The sequence below is a fragment of the Vanacampus margaritifer genome, chromosome 6 (assembly GCF_051991255.1).
Source record: "Vanacampus margaritifer isolate UIUO_Vmar chromosome 6, RoL_Vmar_1.0, whole genome shotgun sequence".
Lineage (NCBI taxonomy): Eukaryota > Metazoa > Chordata > Actinopteri > Syngnathiformes > Syngnathidae > Vanacampus > Vanacampus margaritifer.
The window spans coordinates 3842194-3865538 of NC_135437.1; the positions used below are offsets into that span (position 1 = coordinate 3842194).

Consider the following 23345-nt stretch of genomic DNA (forward strand, 5'->3'; position numbering starts at 1 on the left):
AATTAAGTGTGGTGCCTTTTATTAACCTACTTTACAGTCATTGGCCACGCAGAATTACAATGATCAATGATGATTGATATTTGATTCAGCGGCAGCAATGATAAGGTTCAGCTACCATAACGACACATTTATTCAATTAAAAAAAAGACTCAACATTGACAAAAGGGCATGATGAAGTTGACTGCTCTTTATATTTAATAAAGAGCAGTGATTCCATTCAAATTTAACTTGAAGTTATAATCAGCAAAGAACTCTTCAAGGTGTTTTTTAATAAAAACATTTTATTTTAAGTGATTTTATTACTTCCTGTAGCTTCTGGTTTGCAATGTAAACAGCCCAGTGGGCGTGACCAACTTATTAATGTTACAATTTTACCATCTCTAAACAAAAAAATGCACCCTGTAAAAGAATCTGTTCTGATCTACTTATTAGTTACAGCAACTTTTTATTTCTGTTCTAGTGTGACTTGCAAGGGACTTTTTTTTCTTTTTGAATTGTATTATTTATGCTGTAGGTAGGAGGAATTTGAATGAATCTGAGCATATTAGACATAAATGAAAGAGAGATTGTTTATAGAAGCTGTCCAACTTTGTCCAACTGTTGACCTTCATCATTCCTCTTCACAGCTGATTTAGCACGACTAAAGATGAACGTGACAGCTGGATGTTAGCACAATTTATTTACACACAAAGCCGACTGAATGGGCTGGGTTATAGTTTTCCCATCTGGCAACAGTGAATTGTAACTACGGAGGCCAAAATGAGCTCATAAAGGTAACCTTGTAATGCAATGACAATGACAGACCACCAAGTCACATTAGACAAAATAATGTCACATTTTAAGCTTGTATGAACTCGTTTATCAAATAACACACAGATCCATCTTACCTCCATTGTTCCTCCTTACAGGGCTCCTTAACAATTTAGCAAAACTTCCAATTCCAAACTTGAAAATGTGTGTGTCGGGAGGCTGTGCGTGATAGTCTACATGACAGCAGCAGAGCTGCAGGCCTGCTATTTTGTAAACACACACTCTGATGCTCTCACACACACACACACACACACACACACACACGCACACACGCACACACACACACACACACACACACACACACACAAGCCTCCACCCTCCTCACAACCATCCAATCCCGTCGGCCAATAGGAGCCATGACTGGCAGCTGTCTCGCTTTCCCTAAAACGCCTTTGAAATGTGCGCCAATGTTCAGGTGCGGGTGTGATGAACATTAACTTACAGCAGGGGAAGGATAGAACTTTGTGTGCAACAGTTTAAAAAATAATTTTAATACATGCAGTTGAGCATTTCTTGACATTGTATGTTTATTTAATGTTCTAAAATGCTGCTGCCTATCCTTGCTGCATTTTTTTAACATTTAAATCTGTATACAGTCGTGCTTGAAAGTGCTTATGAGCGCAGTGTGTTGAGACAAAAGCATAACGTCTATAAAATCCAAAACACTGCAATTGTTTTGATATTTTCAGAGGTTGAAGTTGACATGAGTAGAGATGTGAATGTGAATTGACAATTCAGAGAATCTTTAGCTTTTGTACATTTACAGTTGTGTTCAAAAGTTTACCAAGCACAATGTATATAGAAAAATATTCTGTACATACCTTATTTTGTTCATTTTGCTAGTGTTTATACACAGTACAAGGAGCTGAAAATGAAAGTGTATGACTATGCGTGTTTTTTTTGCTACATACGTTGCCAACAACTGCTGCCATTCACAATCAATCTTGAATAATATTTATTCATATACAGTGAGCAATTCACATCTGCAAATATTGTACAGTTGCAACATACACTAATGTTGCTCATTTTGCTCAATGCCCGATATTGTAAATATGATTAATATGTAAGATGATATTGCATTATTTGACCAGTTTCTCCTTTGGGCGACTGACAAACACACGCAGAGAATTTTATCATCTAAATAATTAGATCCAAATTGGGGTTTTTGCGATATCCCCCCACCGCTATGTTTCCCTTTAATTTGTGTCCTGCCGTCTCATGTTAATTTTCCAGAGGTTTGACATTCCCTCTCTTGTTGTGTAATTACTGCTGATGCTCAGAGAGTTTTGTTTCCATCATTTCCTTCTCCCTCTGTTGCTGCCGCCCTCCACGCTTCCCTTTGTCTACTTAATACCCCATTGTGTTTGCCCCAAAAGCACCCTGGGTCGGGAGCGATGGGCAAAAACAAAAGGCCAGTCCTACGGCCTTGCGGCCCGCTCCTAAAAAGGTGAAAGGTCACCGGGTTTTACGGCTGTACGGGGGGGCACTTGGTGGGAACAGGGAGGCTGTTGGTGATGTGGAAATGCAGATGAGAACAAAAGCGCAGCCGCTCTGCCTTTGAGGATGATTGGAAGAGACAGATGATCAATCTCTTGTAGACAAGCCCCCGCTGCTTCAAACTTGGCTCCAACCTCCACCATTGTACAAACATGACAATGCGCTTGTAAGGTCACTGCGTGGTCCTTCCACGCATTTGAGTGAGTGGGCAAAGGCGAAAATAAAAAGAGGGCTGCACAAAAGTATTAATCCCTTTTGAGTTTTTCAGCATTTTGGCACGGTACGACCACAAACATAAATATATTTAATTGAAATTGTATGTGAAAGCTTGCTGCAATTACAGCTTAAAGTTTTTGGGGGTATGTCTCTATCAGTTTTGCACATCAGGAGGCTGAAATGTTTGCCTATTCCTCCTTGCAAAACAGCTCCAGCTCAACTAGGTTAGATAGAGTGTTTGTGAACCGCAAACTTAACTCTTTAACTGCCAAAAACGTTAAATAACGTTTAGTAAAATCCTATGGAGGAGTGCCAAAGACGTTAGTTTCAAAACAGAGGTGAAACTAACCATTTTCTATTGTTGATTACTGAAAAACGGAATAAGGTAGAAAAAAACCTTTTTGTTTCTGATGAAAGATGAGAGTCCAATCTTTCATTTGGTAGTATGTGTGTTTCCATAGTCCAAACACATAATTTTCTGTGGACCTTAAAAGATCAGTCAAAATGCTTAAATCGGCTGGCACTGGCGACATCCCGTTTCTGAAAACGTCTGGCAGTCAAAGAGTTAATCTTTAGTCAGAATCATGAAGACTAAAGAACACACCAGGCTGGCCAGTGACAGGGAAGTTATGGACAGATTTAAAGCAGGTGAACGATACAAAAAGATTTCAAAAGCTTTGAACATCTCACAGAGTACTGTTCAATCAAGCATCCAAAAGTGGATGGAGTACCAAAGAACAACAAATATACAAGATAAGGCCGTCCCTCCAAAGTTCCTGACCGAAGAAGGCCGACCTCTCACTCATCAGAGTACACAAGAGGACTCACTCTAATTGAACTGCAAAAATCAACAGCAGAGGTAGTATCTGTCCATAGAACAACCATCAGCCGAGTACTGCACACATCTGGCCTGTATGCAAAGGTGGCAAGAAAATAGCCATTTCTAAAAGCAAGCCACAAGAAGTCATGTCTGCAGTTTGCTAGGAGTAATGTAGGAGACACCGCTGACAAGTGCAAGATGGTTAGATGAGAACAAAATGTAACTTTGTGGCCTACATGACGCTATGTTTGGCGTAAGAACAACACTGCTCATCAGTCTCAATACACCCCACTGTCAAACATGGTGGTGGGATCATCATGCTCTGGGGTGTTTCTCTTCTGCAGGGACAGGGAAGATGTTTTCAGAAATTCTCTCCATCTAACCTAGCTGAGCTGGAGCTGTTTTGCAAGGAGGAATGGGCAAAAATTTCAGTTCCTAGAAGTGAAAAACTGATAGAGACATACCCCAAAAGACTTGAAGCTGCAATTGCAGCAAGCTTTCACATAAAATTTCAATGAAATATATTTATGTTTGTGGTCGACAAAGTATACAAATACAAAGTATTAATTGAGGGTGGGCATTGTAAAACAATGCTGAAAAAAGATATACACTTTGTTTCACTTCATCTTTGTGCGTTTAACTTTCACATGAAATTTCAATGAATTAATGTTTGTGGTTGTACCGTGTCAAAATATTGAAAAACTCAGGGAGATGAATACTTTTGCAAGGTGCTGTATGTATCAAGGTCTCAATTGGCAAATCACTCTTAATGTCTAAGTTCTTAACCTTGTTGGAGATATTTAACCCCATGAGTTTCCAATACGCATTCGCCGAACCTTTCTTCATTGAAAAATAAAATGTATATATATTTTTTTAATTCAAGACATATGCATAAGGAGTACTGGTGAACAACTTTTCATTGCAGCTGGCTTTCTTCACCTTGAATTCAAAAAGCGTTGTGTTCTAGTATTCCTTATCTCCATGCAGCTTAAGGAAGTGTAGAATTGCTCAATTTGGCATTGCAAATCATCGCAGTTAGGACGTTGACTCCCACTCAAATCAACTCTATACTTATAAAGCACTTTAAAACAATCACCACTGTTTTCTTAAGATGGAACCCAGTGGCAGGAGATACAATGAAAACAGCAGTGGCCCCATAACTGAAACCTGTGGAACACCATACGTTCTGTTACACGTGAATTCATATTGTACGTATTCATCCGACCACTGTCTTTTTTTTTGTCGATTCTAATAATAAATAAATCACATGACGTCACAAGCCAACTACTGAGTGCACCAAACTGGAGCCTATCCCAGCTGAATTTGGGTGAGAAGCAGGGTACTTCCTGGACTGGTCCCCAGCCAATCACAGAGCCATGTAATCATTCAATTGAGACTCACCTTGTCAAAGTCCTCCTGTGTGGCTCTCATCTCCTTCCAGGTCTTGTTGAGCAGCTGGATGCACACGCAGAAAAGCTCCTCCAGAAGCCGGTCCTGACTGAAAAAGATGGGGTGGTAGTCTGACCCCGTCTCGGAGGCTGCAAGAACAAAAACATAGTTGGAGCCATCAGTCGCTGCCGTCACATCTTTACAGCGAAAACTATTGGGAAGCTACGGCAGACTCACGGGCTTCCCCTATACGAAGAATTTCACACAAGATGAGTGTGAGTTGGATGCTGCTCCGAGCAAAAGGACACTCGTGCTTGTCCTCTCTGCTGCTGTTCTCCAGGACAAACTGACCGAGGGATATATGAGTTCATGTCAGGTCACACATGGAAACAATCGTCATCATGATATAAAATCAACATGCACTGTATGGAAAAATATTTTGGGAAATGAAGCCAACTGCAAATGGAAACGAAAAAAAATAAATAGGTGGGTTAGTCAAAACCTGATTGATGAATTGATTTAGACATTTATTTTGACAAGAAAAAATTACAAGATGGGAAACAACATCATACTCACCCTGCTGTAAGCATCAGGATTGCGCATAGCAAAATAAAGCATGGTGTCCAAAGCTAAAAGACCAGGAGGTGTTCTCACCAAGTCCTGACCAGGATTACTATTGTTCTGGAGAGGTACGACAAAGAAAATATTAGAATGACTAGGAGGAGACCATTGACAAATTTTAGGGCTAACGCTTACAGAGAAGCCCAACTTCTTAAACTCTTTGGCGCAAAGCGAACGTCGTCTCTCGTGACTCAGACTGTTCTCACTCTCTGTTTCGAAGGCCGCCTGCCGCAGATTGTGAAGGATGTCTCTCTGCTCCTAAATAACAAATCACACCTTCATGTTTACTACAATCTCAAGCACATAATATAATATTTTTCATTGCTTAAATTAATTATTGTATTACAGTAATTTCTGGAATACAACCCGCAACTTTTTTCCCTTGCATTCGACCCTGTTAATACAAAGGTGCGGCTTATCCATCAGATCACAATGGGGCGCACTATAATGGAAGCACAAGATCGTCAGGCAGAGCGAAACAAACCAAGTGAGCCCAAATACAGTAGGAGAGAGAACGAAAATGAGACAATTTGTGCCCTCATTATGGAAAAGAAAGTAGCGAGAAACCGGTGCGGTAACATTAAAACACCTGCGGCTTTTAGTCGGGTGTGGCTTATATGTGTAACAAAAACGAGTATTTCCCAAATTTAGCTAGCGCGGCTTATAGTCAGGTGCGCCTTATATAGTCCAGAAATTATAATTAATGGTAGATGGTTGGGCTCACGGTCAACAATGTGCCTTGTGGAGTCATAGTGACCTTGAACAATCACAATCTAATTACTATAACTTCCAACGATGACAATAATGACTATTTCCATACGCCAGTATATTTAAAAAGAATAAAATAAAAAATTGAACTACACACAATCAAAGGTTGTGCTGAATGTAATTGGTCAGCCAAGTCCAGTTGTATTCATTCTAGGGGTGTGCCAAAACATAGATTATTAGATTTATCGCGATGCAACACTTGACAATTGGATCAAGATTCATAAATGTTCAAAAACGATTATTTTACATAATAACGTTATGACAGGAACACGAAAGTAAAAGACACGCCTGCCGCCCGCGCAAGATGATGATGGCGGCAGCGGAAATTACTGAGCGACAGATTTTCTTCTCAGGATAAAAAGCTAGCAGGAAACGTGTAACAGCACCTCTTGCGTTTCCACCCCAGGTTAGCGGAGAAGAATCCGACGGTTGTTGCTGCTAACCAGCAAACAATAGAAAAAGGACTGTCAAAACTTCCCCGCAGCTTTGAAAGGGCAAGACGAATGTCATCATCCACCGCAACCTTTAGTCCATATCGTTCAATAAACAAATCGTAGCACCCTGAATCGTAATTGAAGTGAGGTGTTTTAGATGGCACACCCCTAATTTATACAGTGACGAAAAAATATGTTTACATCTACAACAAGAAATGTTAAGAGCTCTAAATAAAAAGGCTTCAATTACTAAATGGTATATGTTTTTATAAAACTTGCAGATGATGAAAGTCTCCACTTCAGCCACATCGATCATGGCGATGTATAAAACCCAACTGAAAAATTCAGGTCATAGTTCAAACACTTAATCTGTAGATGGTGTCCATGGGACTGACCTGACTGTAACAGTCCAGTGCAGTCCTCATTCGTGGCTCCAGATGATTCAAAGTTACTGTCTGTAGGACATAGAGGTAGTGGGCCATCTCATCCTGAACTGAACCTGAACTGTGGATGATATTCTGTAATAACAAGCCATTTTCACCATGAGATCACTTTTTCATAATGAAGCAGGAATACAAGAAATTGGAATTCTTCTGAATGTATACAGTATCTTATGTACACGGTACAATCATCAAGTGAATTTGTACGACCCTGAACAAAACCTTAATTAAATATGCACATACATAATAGATACATGTATGCATATATATGAGTGATGCACCGAATATTCGGTCAACAAAAAATTTCGGCCGAAAATGAAAAAAATATGTATTTTCGGCATTCGGCCGAATTAAAATTGAAGCCGAAAAAATATTGCCTGAATAGAATGTTGTGGTAACGCAAGCAAAAAAAAAAAAAAAAAAAAAAAACTGCTGCAAGCAAGCGTATGTATAAATTAAACGCCTGGGTGAGCGTTCCGCCTCAATGTTAATTCATGAGCAGTAGCCAAAAGCTAGCGTCTTGAGGCTAACCCGGTCGATGCTATCTCAAATCAGCGGCGGACGCCGAAGACAACACAAGGAAAGTATGTGCGTGTAACAGCTACGTGCTAGTTTACTTCTTAACTTCTTATTCTGCAACTGAAGCGTCCGAGAGAGAGCTGCGTTATCAGCAGCGACCCAAATCAATTGAAGTTGACGATTGACGACACTCGAAAAAGTTCACAAAAGTAAAGCTTCATCTCCAGATTATGATGTCCAACAATGTGCAGAAAAGCACAGTGTCTGTGTGCTAACGACAACTTTATCTATCATAGAATAACAAACGCAATGACATGACACTGCACTGTGTGCTTATTCTCATTCATCCACCTCATTTATTTCTCAATCATTACTGTCGTAATATGTGTTGAAAGGACTGAGGACTTGAGTGGACTGTGATATTAAACATTGTTTTTTATTTTAATATATTTTTTATTTTAATATATTTTTTATTATTATTTTCGGCGTTTCTCATTTTCGGCCGAAAATTTTCATTTCGGTGCATCCCTAATATATACACATACATATGCTCAAGTGAATAAATTGTAATCTTACGAATTATATATTTGAGAAATAATATTACAAGAATAAAGTTATTTTTTGCTTTGTTGGACATCTTTCTTTAAAATTATGTCTCGTAGATTTTTTTGGGGGGAAATTTTATGAACAAAATCTATTCTTGGTATCGGTGACTACACAGGAGTTGAGTACTCGTACTGGTATCAGTCTGAAAGAAGTGGTATTGAACATCCCTAATTACTATACCATATTTATGTGCAGCCATATATACAAATACAAAAGTCAAATTTAAAACAGTGTGGAATTAACTGATTGCACTTTCTTGTCACATGTGACGATGTATTCTTACGCTTGCAATGCTATGCAAACTTATTCATAATAAAAATGATTGACATCAATGTCAAATTATCAGTACAGGAACTTTGCAGTGATTGTATAAATGTTTGTGTCTATTCTGTATATGTGTCTGTGACTTTAAATTTAGCCAGATTATGACTTTATTTTGATGGTCTATTTTAGCATGTCCATGATACTCCTTTACAAGATCAAAATTTACCTTGTAAATGTACTGACGGAGATTCTTCTTATTCAGGTATGCAAACATTTCCTGGGGGGGGGGGGGGGGGAGTACAAAAGAAAACATTTTCCATCGTTGTAATAACAGGCTGTTAACACTGGGTGGCGATAGTGAAATTGTAACGTATCAAAAAAGCGACCTCATCTCTTGCTGGAATATGAAGACCAAGGGTGGATTTGTGAGGATGTATGTATGTATGTGTGTGTGTGTGTGTGTGTGTGTGTGTGTGTGTAACAACGCAAGTGGGAGAGAATAGGAGACAGGCAGTTGAATGAGGAAACTGTTACCGCACAATGAGAGAGAAGCAGAGTCCGAGCAGAGGCAGTGAATGACTTGCCTGTCTACAGGAAGTGTAAAATGACCCGTCACAATAAGATCTGCTGCCTGCGCAATACAGTGCCTGCTAGATTGTGACACTGGGGTACAATAGCAGTCTGACTGGTGAAAGTTCCACATGATATCACTAGTCAGGTTTCCATCCAATTGTTTCAAATTTTTTAAGCGAATTTACTGAAAATGCGCAAAACGGACATGCGACTTATGCCCTTTTCCATCTGTTCTTCTGCACCGTGCAATGTCGTATGAGTTTGCTTTTGTAAAAAAAAGAAAGACCAAAGTTTGCTTTTGTAATTCTTGATAAACCTTGCGTTTCTTTGCTGTTTCCCTTTTAAAATTGCAATAATATTCGCTTCTTTAAATAATTCCAAAAAGATTTCCGTTTCGTCCCCCCAAACATACCTTACTTTTTCGTCTGCCGTTGCTTTGTGACTACAAACGTACGTGTGACGTAATATCCGGTCAAAACGTGCAACGTGTTTCCAGTCTTGCCAGCTGTCATTTGAAAAACCTGTTTCCATAGCCAAAGTTCGCATTCTTTATTAGATATACGCTTCCACAACCACCTCCTCCAAGCGTAAAAACTTTTTGGGGTATTTTGGGACCTTTTCGAATTTCTAGCGTTTCCGTTCAGTTTTATTTTCGCATTTCTTGAAAATAAAAAATGGGTGGATGGAAACCCCACTGCTGTCAAACTTTAAAAGGACAAGTTTTCTCTATATTCTTTATTTGGTGTTACTAACATAACTATGAGATAAATTTTTCAGAAATAATTTCCAGTTTAATACATTTTGTAGAAACTTTATTTGGACGTACATCGCCATTGTTATTTACGTCAAAACGCATTCAGTGTGTAGTGATGTAGAGTGGCTATCTGCCGAGCAATGTGAAACGTCTATATAGAAAGCAAGGCAAGTTTCCGTAGCGTTCCTAAAGGGACGATCAAAAGTCTTGAATGCGTCTGGGGAATAACGAGAGCATGGCATGGAGGGTGACTCTCCCAATCGAATGTTGTTTCTTTAGGAATGCTACGTAGCTTACCTTGCTTTCTCTATAGGTGCTTCACATTGCTTGGCAAAGAGCCAGCCGCCATTCTACGTCACTACGCATTGAATGCGTTGAGACGTCAATAACAATGGCGGCGTACATCCAAATAAAGTTTCTACAAAATGTATTAAATTGGAAATGATTTTTGAAAAATTAATCTCACAGTTATATTAGTAACAACCAAATAAATAATATAGAGTTGTTATTTGTTATTACAATCGGGGTTTCAGACAAACCAAATTAGCACCTGTTTGTCAGCGTCCCCGGCTGTCTGCAACAGTGCCATAAGTAGAGCCATAGCTTTGGTCTGAATCTGCTGATTCGTCCTGGAAGAAGAAACCCACACGAAGCGACGTTCCACATTTAAAAGAAAAAAGTTTGGCCTCACATAAAATGACATCAATAAGAGTGCAAGAGACAGCCAATTGATGGTTACACACATCTGGAGGTGAGCGATGAGCCTCTCCATGGTCACCACTTGTTTGACTTGCAAAAAGAGGCTGTGACTGCTAAGTACCATGCTCTCCAGGATGTCTAAACACACCTGCTGGATCGATGCGTCGCCCACCTTGATGTTGACAAAGCAGGCGATCTGAATAGAGAGAACGTGGCATGTTGGTTAAAACAACAAGCAGGACTAAATGGAAGGCATAGAGCAGGTAAACTACAGCACCTTTTCAATGAAGATTGAGGAGAGGTTTTCCCAGGATACTATGCCGTGATCCATCAGCTCCATGAAGGCTGTCAGTGTGTGGGTCATGATCAGAGCACTCCTGACGCACACAAGGGAAGGGATACAACCAGATGATGGAAAGAGAACAAAATAAAAATAAATCACTGGATGCTCATCTTAGCCAACAATAATTTATTAATCAATTATGGGCAAGGCAGGACAGAGGTTCAAGTAGTTAGCACACCTGCCTCACAGCTGTGACCAGCGCTTGCATGGATTCTCTCCACATATCTTGGGGTTTCTCGCATTACTCCATTTGTTGCCCCGCGAGTGGCTGGAACCAGTCCAGGGTATAACCTACCTCATGCCCAAGTCAGCTCATGCGCAAGTCGGACTCTAGTTAACCCATGGGCAGAATTAGGTCAAGTGCTGTACAACATTGATGCATGTAACTTTGAACATTTCTATGCATCCAAATCTACTTGAGGAAGGACCTCTTCCTTTTCCTGTTCAATGTTTAATGAGTTTGGTGTGGAATAATTTGACAACCCTCGACTCATCCCCATCCAACAGATTAGAGATGAATTAGAACCAAGGTTATTTTAGTCAACGAAAACTAACGGAAAAAAACTAAAACTAAAATTCAAAAAATTATTTCATTAACTAAATTAAAAAAAAAACGAAAATGCTTTTTAAAAAACAAAAACTAACTGAAACTACATTTTATGTTTACAAAACTAACTAAAACTAACTATAATTATAGTGAAAAATGTCATTCACTTTTGGTAATTAATTTAATACATGGGGATGATTTTAAAAGTAATTTTAAGTATATTCATTTTGATATTAACCGGAATAAAGACATTCGAAAGTATGTCCCACAGAAGTGATGTCATCTAGCAGCAGCCAATAGAAAAGCACCTTCAGATGACATCGCTCGTAGGCGACAAATTTGCCGGCTTGACTTTTGGCTCCAATTGCTCGGCTCGCCTGCTTTTTCATTTAACTCAGCAATGCTAGGTAAGAAATGTGTTACAAACTTATTTTTTTCATTTTACCATTAAATATTACGCACAAATAATACACATTATAAAGAAACAAAACTAATACTGAAACTAACTAAAACCAAGCATTTTTTTAAATAACTAAAACTAATAATAATAATAATGCATCAGATTTATATAGCGCTTTTCTAGACAATCAAAGGAGTTTCACAGTGGTTGCATTATTCTTGCACTCAGACATTCACACTGTGGTGGCGGTAAGCTACTTCAGTAGCCACAGCTGCCCTGGGGCAGGCTGACGGAAGCGTGGCTGCAAGTGTGCGCCTACGCTACGGCCCCTCCAACCACAACCAAAATTTTGCACCTTTCATACACCAGTGCCTTGCCCAAGGACACAGCGACACATGACTTGGGGAGAGCGGGGATCGAACAGCCAACCTTCTGGTTACTGAGCGACCGTCTCTACACCCTGAGCTACGGCCGCCACAAAACTAATGAAAACTAATAGAACCACCCTGAAAATAAATTAAAACTAATTAATTTATAAAACAAAGCTCGAAACGAAATAAAAACTAACTAGAATGAAAATTCCAAAATTATAATAACCCTGATTAGAACAGATATATTAGCCAGGCCAGGCCAAGCAAATATATAATTTCCATAATATATTCATGGGCACACAAACAAATAACCATTTTAAGTCTTAACCTAACTTAACACTTAAGCCCGTATCCCACTGAGGTGTTTGCAAAGGTAGAAAATGTTGGTTTCTAGTCAGGTTACGTTCAAGGGCGCAGACAAGAAAAAATATTAAAACTGTTGGTGAACGTCTGGCAATCATCTGGCGAATGTTCTGGGACCTTGAATGAACCTCAGCATTCATTACCCTTGCGATGTGGGTAGCCAGAGGAATCGTGAGCAAGCATAGACAGTACATACTAACGCCAGGTAGAGGGGCCTGAGAAAAGAACAAAACCCAGAACTTCAGAACTGTGAGACAGATGTACTAACCACTAGTAAACAATGTTGCCCCATATCACATCTATAACATTCGTAATGAGAATTTTACAATTTGTAGCCGTATGATAAGCAGTACTGTAGTCTAGTATGGGAAAATGCGCATGTGCACACAAAACAAAGTACTAACTCGCTGGAGTCTTCCACTATCTTGACCAGTAAGTGGTGACCATCTCGGCTGATGAACTCCTGAGCGAACGTCACATCCGTGGAAACACTGGCAAGTTGCTTCAATGAATCGCAGCGCACTCCCAGGTCCATGCTTTGGATGCCCTTAAACAAGTCCTCCGCACAGCGACCCTACATTTCCAGATAGAAGAAAACAAACAAACAAACACACACACACAGAATAACGTTTTTCTCACAACACACTCCACAGTTTTCAGGCTTGCATCTGCATTTTATGGAGTAGTACTAAAGAGATTGCAACCAACAAGCCAAAGAATGTGGGACCTGAAAGAGGAGCATGACTTACAGGCTGGTGGACACAGACTTACCGGGGCTTTAGTTAGACGCAGAATGCAGCCGTTCTTGATGTCCAGACGGTTCTAAAAAAAATACACACACACAAACAATTTTGTGAAACACTAAAGCACACTTTGACTAGGAGGTAACCATAAGTAACTTGAACACAAAAGCCCTCGTACAGTTGTGTCGGGCCAGGAATGTTGTCACTGTGTTGACTCACCTCGATGAAGGAGCACCAAACTGTTAGACCATGGACAACAATATTCGGATATTTTACCAGGAACTACAACAACTACAAGAAGTGCTTTCCACAAAATTTGAGGTTTTGGAGTGTCGATGTGTGTGTGTTTTCTCCAATTATCCAGGAAAATTTGGCTCCTAATCTCTGTTGTAGCTCAAAAGTGGGGCCAGTCAATTTATTGTTGTTTAAAGTTGCTCTGTCTATTGGATCACAGTCACGCTACAATAAAAGAGCCTTCCCCCAAACTGTCACCAGTCGGAAGCACAAAAAATGCCACGATGAAGAATTAAGACAGAGGGTCGACTCAAAACCATCACCTAATCTAATAAAATGACTAACGTCTCTCAATACTAGTTAATATAGTGTCCATAAAGTAGGCAGCCAGCATTTTGGAGGGAACAAGAAAAGTGGCATAATGCTTTTTTTGCTTTTTTTTTAAGCAAGACACTGTGCTGGATTGTGTGGTGTGGGTATTTGTGTGAGGAAAAAAAATCTAAAGTGTGTGTGTGTTAAAGTGGTGGGCGTGGCGCTGATTGTATTTTTAGATTTGTTTTTTCTCTTCTTGTTGTCTCGGTCTTCTCCTGATATTGACAGACCTTAGTTTTAGCAATTTTGTCAAAATACAACAACAAACAAAGTTAGGATGAAGAAGCTTTAAACATTTTCGAGTTATGTTTCTTGTCTTAAATCTAATGAATGACTCAGGAGTGACTCAGAGTCCATCATTGATAAAATCCCTTTCGCTATTCACTCACCGATTCGGTGATGTATGTCTGCACCCCGTCAGCATACTGAAGTGCATAGTTTTCATGACCTGGGAGATTCCAGCTACACAAGCAGAGTACACACAAGAACTTACAGAACGTTCTCAAAGTGATGGCAAACTTATATGAAAAGAGATGGTTTATGACCAAACTTACCCATCACAGACCTCCTTTATAACTGCAGATAGAGGCTTCTTCTGCTCACAGACAAGAAAATGGCTCAGTCACACACTATTCTGTGTACGGTACTATTTAACCTGCTATTAAAATGAAAACACACATCAAAATGCTGTTCCTGCAGTAGTAGCCCTGCTTTGTTTCGTACATTCTGAACAATTACGCCCTCCGTGACTTGTGTGCATGTAAATACTAGTCAGACTTCTACCATGTCTGACACTCAGCTATCCTGCTATTAGTGGTCAGGCCGGCGGTCAAGCTGTCAAAACGTTGTCAGAGTGTGTGGTACGCCCCGTGGCTACTCTGTTATTAGTGGCAGCGACCATGCGTCGACCAGTCACATATGGTGGGAGCGAGACAGCTCGGTCCTTAGGATGAGTTTGGCTGCTCGTGTCCAGATCACATATTGAAAACAATTAACATTGTCAAATCAAATGAACACTTATCAATGCATCAATAAAATGATGTTTAATTTTGAAATGAAAATCTTTTGATCTGAATGAGAAAATGGAGCTTCATGAAACACTTGCGTTATTTTATTTTTTTACTCCTCTAGGGGGTGCTCTTGGTTCAAAGATAGAGGCCAGTGCAATGGAAATTGATGAAGTTTCTTTTTGTTGCTTCTTTAAGCCAAGGGTGCCATCCAGAGAAGTAAAAAAATATCACAAATGCTTCATAAAGCTTCATTTGTCCATGACTACTGGTAAAGAAGTAGAGATAATCCACTAAATCTAACACACTCAATTTTGTGCAGTTGAGTAAAGCCTATTATGCCCATCCCCAAGTGCATCTCAACCCTAACATTTGTCTTAATTTGCACATATTAAATCTATATAACAGACACTATCAGTTGAACATTAAATGTACAGTCATTTCTGGCCTATAAAGCGCACCTGACTATAAGCCGCGCTAGTTAAATTTGAGGAATACTCGAGTTTGTTACACATTTAAGCCGCACTCGACTGGAAGCCGCAGGTGTTTTAATGTTACCGCACCGGGTTTCCGCTACTTTCTTTTCCATAATGAGGGTGCAATTTGTCACACTCTTGTTCTGTCTCTCGTACTGTATTTGGGCTCACTTGGTTTGTTTTTCTCTGCCTGGCGCTCTTGCGCTTCCTTTATAGTGCGCCCCATTGTGATCTGATGGATAAGCCGCACCTTTGTATTAGCCGCAGGGTCGAACGCAAGTGAAAAAAGTAGCGGCTTGTAGTCCAGAAATTACTGTAAGTGTTTATAAAGGTATGCGATTGTGTATGTTACCTGGTCCAGTTGTATGAGCTGGGGGTAGGCCCCTGGCATCTGGATGGCTATCTTCACGATGTCTTTTTGCTGCGGCATTTTGGCACCTCTGGACTCCACCGCGCTGACTGTTGCAAAAAAAAAAGGAAAAAAAAGAAAAGTAGAATGAAACAAAGTGCAGGGAGGTACAACTGCACAAGAGACTCTTCCTCGAGTTGGACCACAGCCAAATACTATTGTGGCTGTAGTTTGCATTGGTATAGAACTGCACTGCACATTACTGAGAACTGACTTACATATTCTACTAATTTAATTGAGCTTAATATATTAATGTTTAATTATTCATTAGACATAATTGTAACTCATTCAGTGCCAGCCATTTTCAGACCATCCTTTTCCCTGAAACTTTTTTTTTTTTTAATGCATAAGTAAGTACCTGTGATTGCAAGTCTGGACTCCGAAAAGACATACGTCTTTGGGATTGAATGAGTTTTAAAAGTGAGCATATATTCAGTAGGGATGCACGATATCGGCAATTATCGACCGATTTGACGTCAGACAGATGAACCAGATAATAAAGAAATCGTGTTGGTCCATCTGTTGTGTTTGTAGCTCAAGTTGTGCCCAACTCCTCAACCCCTCCCCTCTCCTATGGTAGTGTCGCATATTTGTGACATCATAATGCATGCGACCTCGTGTTCACAGAAGATGCATCATGGCTACATGGCAGTCGCCAGTGTGGGCTTTCTTTACTGTGTGTCCCCAAGATGTTACCATCACAGTTTTTTGTTGCATTTTTAAAAACATGACTGTCTTGTTTTGGCAAACTCAAAATGAGTTACTGGTTGTTTTTGAAGTAGAAATATCAATCAAATTCAGCTTCACTGTGCTTTACACAATGTTTCAATGTATTTGTACGTTAGCTTTATAGTAGGACTCGGAAGTATATTTGTATTCAAACAATTATTGGCTTACATAAATTAAAAATTATTGGTTTATTGTATTGGTTGAAAATAGCATTATCGTGCATCCCTAATATTCACCTGTGTAAATTAACTTTTTCAGCGGTTGCGTTTTAGAAACAAGTTTCTCAGCTTGTTCTGGAGGCCCTGTTTTACCCGAATGGTGTCTCAGTCTGAACACAAGGAGCTACATGTAAAAGGAGCACAGAGATAAGAGATAATGAAAACGTAAGGGCCAGAAAAGAGTCCTGTGGATAATCAAGTAAGTAGATACTTATGGTTGTGAATGTGAAAGCAAATAAAAGAAATACTTAAATAGTTTGGTGAAGGCCCCCAGTATACCCCAGTACACAAAGCAAGGTCCATAAAGGCGTGTTTGGACCAATTTGGTGTGGAAAAACTTTATTGACACTGTCTTCAAGCCCATCAAACATCTTTGAAATGAACTAGAACAGAGATTATGAATCAGGCCCGTGGTCAACATCAGTGACCTCTGAGTCTCTGACAAAGCAAGCTGTTCAAGAGAGGAACTAACTTTAGAATTTCTGCTTTCTAAATGTGTGATGGCCAGTTTTCCAAAGGCTGACATGGCGTACAGTAAAAGTAAGAATCATGTTGATTCCTCGCTGTGACATTGTGCCACTGCATTCTTAGGCCATTTATATGGAACAGCAAACTGTGAACCAATAGGGTTTCTGAATGATCCATAACCAGTCAGCCCAAATATGACGAAGACTATTGGTTTCAGACTAGTACATCTTGTTCATGGGTAAACATTGCAAGGTCCAACATTATAGGAGAACTAAAACCAAACATGTTTAAAGAAAGAATGCAGTGTTTGTGTCAGCACTAGTTAAAATACAGTACTGTGATTAACATTGGATTTGTGGAAAAATAATTAAACTGAATAGTTCATCAATGTCAGACAGCTGCCATATTTGGCCAAATTGTCATCAGCTGCTATTGAATTGTGGCGGCTGACAGATTTTAATAATGGATTACTTTAACCATTCTATCCTGTGAAGTGTACTGTACAGTAAGTACACCATGGCACTGATGGCAGAGATGCAAAACAAGCAGCGGCCATCAAGGAAGTGTAACGAAGAATAAGAGTGTTCTAAGTAAATTTCTTCTCCAAATCAGCTCCCAATTTTGTAAGTACATGTAGAAGATTATGTTCATGATCATGATTTGTTATAATATAGCTTTTGTACATGTAATTAAATACGTAAACGAGTCATACCAGCAAATATTTGTCATCATCTCCGTCAATTTTTTTTTTAGCCGGACACAGCATTGTGAACTACATAGACAAGACCATGATACTTTGCGCCACTGAGCCAATAGGAACACATAACAATAAAATGACTGGCCAAGCTTATTTCTTTGTTAAATATCGTGAGCATTTTTATATTGCCAACCTCACCACAATATCATAATAATTATCATATTGTGAGGATCAGACATATCATAATAATTATTGTATCGTGAGGTTCGGATAATGTTACTTCCCTACTGTGAACCACAATAGCAATAGTATTTAGCATTAATCAAAGTTTTAGCACAAACACCTGATCTACTAACAATGTTGATAAAAAAAAATTCACTGTCAGAGGAAAGGAGGGGCCCCTCCTTTTCTCTGTTGTGGTGTGGCGTGAATGATGCGGTTACGTTTGTAGAATCCTGTGATCAAAGCGAAGCATTGTTTCACCTTTGGTGTGAACATAGCAAACAAATGACTGCTTCCATAAGCGAGTATATGCAGTTTTATAGCCATATTTTTTACAATACTTTGTGGTCGTAAAGCTACTGTGAACACACAAAATTCTATTTTGAATCGTTACTACCACCTGTTGACGAAAAATTTAACTGCACACACCCTTCTTCCCGTACACAATGCACACATAACGTCACAGCCGCAGACAGAGGAAAGGAAATTTGTATCCGAATCCATTCTGAAAACTATTGGCCAGAGGCTTGCAGGAGTACCCACTTTGAACAGATAAAGTGTTAATCTGCTAATTAGAAGACATTTTCAGTCATAAATGGACCCTTGCACTGAACAAAAACATTTAAGGTCAAATGGGATAAACTTAACCTTGCACTGCAAGCTGAATTCTCGTATCTCGGTATTTGTGAGTTCACAAACTCCTGCTTGTCCGGAGCCCGCTGATTCTCACCAATCCATACACTTTTAGTATGGACCAATCACAAAGCGGCATTGTGTTTGGGGGCGGGATATGCAGCTGTGACGAAACCAGGAAGTGCCGACGCCGTGGGAAACAAACCTAACATGGATGAATGGACGCTAAAATTTATTCTGTTCTCACCGTTTTCTTGTTGAATGTTGAACGGTGGTAAAGAAGATGTTCGTGCTTTTTTTCCCCTACGACGAGAATGAAGATGACATTTTCATTCGTTGCCGTGATTGGTCAAAACATAAGTTAGGTAGACATGCACAAGATGCCGCATCAACCAATCAGCTCGAAGTATTGTACAGAATGCCGCGCCTTTCCTGGGCAAATCACCGTGAAACAGTCCCAGATTGATATTGTGGAAAACTCCCATGAGTGAATCACAATTATCAATCTGGCCAGGTTGGGCTAAACAAGGGGTGTCAAACTCATATTAGCTCAGGGGCCCCTTTGGAGGACAATAGCTACCAAGCAAGCCGGACTGGTAAAATCATGGTATATAACTTAAAAACAATTGGCGTCAGTTGTAAACAGATTTTCACAATTTGCATGCCTGCCCTAAATAGCAGTGCTCAACTGTAAATATATTTTTCAAAAAAATAACACAAATGCTAATGGAACGTGGCAACACTTATGTTATATATCTACAGTACAGGCCAAAAGTTTGGACACACCTTCTCATTCAAAACATTTGCTTTATTTTCATGACTGTACATTGTAGATTCTCACTGAAGGCATCAAAACGATGACAACTACGAACACATTTGGAGTTATATACTTAACAAAAAAAGGTGAAAATAAATAACCACCCTTTTCTCTGATTACTTTTTTGCACATTCTCTCGATGAGCTTTAAAAGGACCTGAAAGGGTTTTCCAACAGTCTTTAAGTTCCCAGAGGTAAGAATGACAAGAGTATGCAAAAAGGTAACCAGAGCAAAGGATGGCTATTTTTAAGAATCTATAATATAAACATGATTTCAGTTATTTCACCTTTTTTTGTTGTTTAAGGTCATAACGCCACATCATTTCACACATAGTTTTGAGGCCTTCAGTGAAAATCTACAAAGTTACCAGTCATGAGAATAAAGGAAATGCGTTGAATGAGAAAGTGTGTCCAAACTTTCGGCCTGTACTGTAACGGTTTTGCATATACAGTATATTGTTCCCAGAATGCATTGTGTGGCACAGTTACTGAAGTTATAAGATGTCAATCCATGTGACATGTGTTTGTGGTACCAGTAGCAAGCTGAATGTGTGTCGTGTGACTCTTGTTCAGCACGTTTAAGTTTCATTTATGTTTTAATTTTTTATAACAAATAAAAAAATGACCAGGTCATTTCCATGTACAAGTTGCATTGCGTATTTAAGGATTGCTTGTGAAATTACAAATTTATATGTTTGATTTTGGCCGTCTGATTAATTGGTCTGTTTTTTTTTTTTTTCTTTACAAGATCATCTCGTGAGCCGGATTAAACCCCTTTGTCGGCCTGATCCGGCCCGCAGGCCGTACGTTCGACACCCCTAGGCTAAACTGAAAGGATCCATGTTCAGCTAGTTTCTCTTAAAGAAGAAGGCCTGTTACTTCTCAAATGACTCAGTTCCATACAACTATCCTTTCCAGTACAAAGCAGTCGTATGTTCCTCTTTCATCATGCATTTATGGTGCACTGCATAAAAGTAACCAAGCTTTCAACTGTTTGTGCATACGCTATGTATACTTAGTCACACACTCACAACGATACACACTTCCTCCTCAACCTTCAGACAGCACTCCCTGAGGGGACAAAAGAAGCAGTTGTTCCTGCTGAATCTCTCCCCCCACTACTCCCTTATCCTTCACGCTTAGCACATAGATAGGCCAATCCAAATTATTCTAGGTGCTCATGAGGTCATGACGACACAGAGGAGTTCAAACTTGTGCCTGCTTGTGTTCAGAGCAATGAATGGACACCGCCCTGTGCACAATCTCTGGGATAGTTCACATACCACGACTCCCATCTGGAAAAGAAAGTTTATTAGCAGCATGTTTGCTTCAAATCATTCCCATTGACTGTGTAGTGAGGACACACTGAGGTGTTGAGAAACTTAAATATGCATTGGCAACAAAAGGTCAACAACACACAGCAATAAAACTGCTGCCTTAATACGTAAGAGATTTGATAAGAATGTGAGATGGTTCTGGAGCAATTTATGAATAAGATTAATTTTAAAAAATGGGCAAACTGGGGATAGTGGCACACCAGGTCTGTCATGCCTCAAGAAGTTTAAAGGGGTGAATTCCTGGTGACGTATATGGATAGATACTCTGTTAAAAAAAAAAAAAAGCATCTTACTTTTCCAAACCAATGCAAACCCTGAGACTGGGCGAAAGTGGTGCATCTCTACAACTATACTCAGACAAGGTTTTCGAAAGTTGATGGAGAGGTTATATCTGTCAGAGGTGAGGGACTCAAGTCGCATGACTTGGATTTGACAAATTGCAACTATCTGGGCAATAATGAATGAAAGACTGGACTTGACTCTGATTCTGCATTCACGAGATTTGATTCGACATACTTGAACTCTATGACTTGACAAGTAATTTTGTTTACGTTTGAAAAGTAATTTGTTTGTGTGTGTGTTGTGTGTACCACCAACCTGGTAACCACGGCAACAATGGCCACCAGTATGCCCTTACCAGGACAAGGGCTGACTCGTGGAGCAAGTGTCACTGTCACCAAAGATTAATACATTTGGATTCAAGGATTATTGTTTTGATGAAACCACCAAAAAGACAATAGCAACTTGAAAGGTTTGAAACGCAAAGATAAGAGACACAACTTCTACGGTTACAATCATCTGTCAGGCACACAGTTAAGGTGGCTGTGTGAAATGTGCAGCTAAACTCACTAGTTTAGCTCACCAATAACTCATCAAATATTAACTATACTGGTTGTGAGTGTGTCCGCCATAAATTTGCTGACCAAACGCAGAACAGGTGAGCCGTGATTGGTCGTTACCTATTTCCTCAGCACAGGTGATGTAATCTTCAGTTGACAGCAAGTAGAATTTTATTTTATTTTTTTTAAAGGTACCGTATTGTACATGAAAAATAATCAAATTAATTCTGCACAAAATATTAACTTTTTACTGCTGAAAATGGCTTAATGAGTCAAGTATACCTTTAACTTTCCGAGGTTCGCTTGAGTCAAGTGTACAAAGAGATCAAAACGGAACATTTTAGGGCACATTTCAACATTTGAAAGAGTTGTTTTTTGGGGTGGTGGATTTGTCATGTGTAGCTCACGTTTATGGACATTTTAAAACATTCCTGAAGAATGACGTTCCTACAGCACAATATATTCATACAGAATAATACATATTCCATATTTGTTCCTTTAGCTGAATGGATGTTCCTGCCGTACAATAAATATTTCTGCAGCGTAGTATAAATATTCCTGCACCAATCAGAATGCTCCTGTATATCAATAAATGTTCCAGTAGTAGAATAAACTTTTTTTTTTTTTTTTGCAGATTAAATGTTCTTGTTGCTGAATATATGTTCCTGGAGAAGAATAACTTTGTGCAGAAAAACTACAATAGAAGAAAATGTCCTACGACACAGTGAACGTTCCTGCATACGAACAATTGTTTCTGCAACAGAATATACAGTAAATTCCTGCAGCAATAATGTAATGAATGTGCCCTGTGACTGATTGGCGACCAGTCCAGTGTGTAAAGTCTGCCTTTCAACTGATGACTCCAGCGGTAGAGTGCTTGTTCCTAAAATGTTCCTCCATCCAGATGACGAAGCACATTTGGCCTGCCTGTCCTTACATGTGAGAGCCTGCCATCATTGCAAAAAAGACCGAGGATAAACTTAGGCCAATGCATGACTGCAAATCAAAACAGGTTTAGTGGATTCTGTAACCCGTATTGTAACCCGGCATTTCTCTTATTTTGGTCACAGAGACAATAAAACAACATAGACAGCATCCGGCATAAGAATGGACACACACACACACAAAAAGTTAATCAATCAGAGCTTTGTCAAACATTTCACTGTACTGTGAAGAAAATGTGTGTACTATTTAAGGAATACTTCAGTCACTTTACCCATGTAATGTGGTAATGTACAAACATCTAAAGTATTGTAATCTCAAGGGAAATATTATTGAGGTCGTCATGTTTTTATACAGGTGGCAAATTGTTGCAGCAACAGTGGACAATAAAACCTCAGGTCAGACAACTACTGTACAACCTACTCTACTCTGGGGGCCGTTAAATGTAAAATGACAGGTTTAGCATCTGTCAGTGAGTGTGTGTTCCTTCACCGCCAGTTGGCTTTGTTAAACATAATGCCAAAAGTAATTCTTTCTAGACCTTTTGTTTGCTCGTGGACAAGTGTGTCTCAGCGCCCCCCAAACCCATACCTACACTGTGTGCCTGTGTAGACTAGAGAGAGAGGGGGGCTGTCAGCTGCCCAACATTAATCTGACAGTCACCCCACCCCTTACACGCACGCGCACGCGCGCGCACACACACACACACACACACACACACACACACACACACACACACACACACACACACACACACACACACACACAC

At 39.6% G+C, this 23345-nt stretch overlaps 1 protein-coding gene across 2 annotated transcripts in view; it reads right to left on the minus strand.

Moving 5' to 3' along the window:
- Positions 1–23345, minus strand: part of elmo3 (engulfment and cell motility 3) — a 29565-nt gene that overhangs the window by 5638 nt on the left and 582 nt on the right. The window contains exons 2-15 of one of the 2 annotated variants that reach the window (XM_077567313.1): positions 15619–15725; positions 14338–14378; positions 14173–14245; positions 13206–13256; positions 12839–13008; positions 10688–10787; positions 10455–10606; positions 10262–10340; positions 8611–8661; positions 6951–7073; positions 5489–5611; positions 5309–5413; positions 4970–5078; positions 4745–4881 (exon numbers count right to left, since the gene is read on the minus strand). In XM_077567313.1, the coding sequence (XP_077423439.1) occupies positions 4745–4881; positions 4970–5078; positions 5309–5413; positions 5489–5611; positions 6951–7073; positions 8611–8661; positions 10262–10340; positions 10455–10606; positions 10688–10787; positions 12839–13008; positions 13206–13256; positions 14173–14245; positions 14338–14378; positions 15619–15696 (1392 nt within the window). In that variant the 5' untranslated portion in view covers positions 15697–15725. Of the gene's footprint in view, positions 1–887; positions 1074–4744; positions 4882–4969; positions 5079–5308; positions 5414–5488; positions 5612–6950; positions 7074–8610; positions 8662–10261; positions 10341–10454; positions 10607–10687; positions 10788–12838; positions 13009–13205; positions 13257–14172; positions 14246–14337; positions 14379–15618; positions 15726–23345 lie in introns of those variants that run through there. The other variant, XM_077567314.1, reaches the window with a different exon arrangement.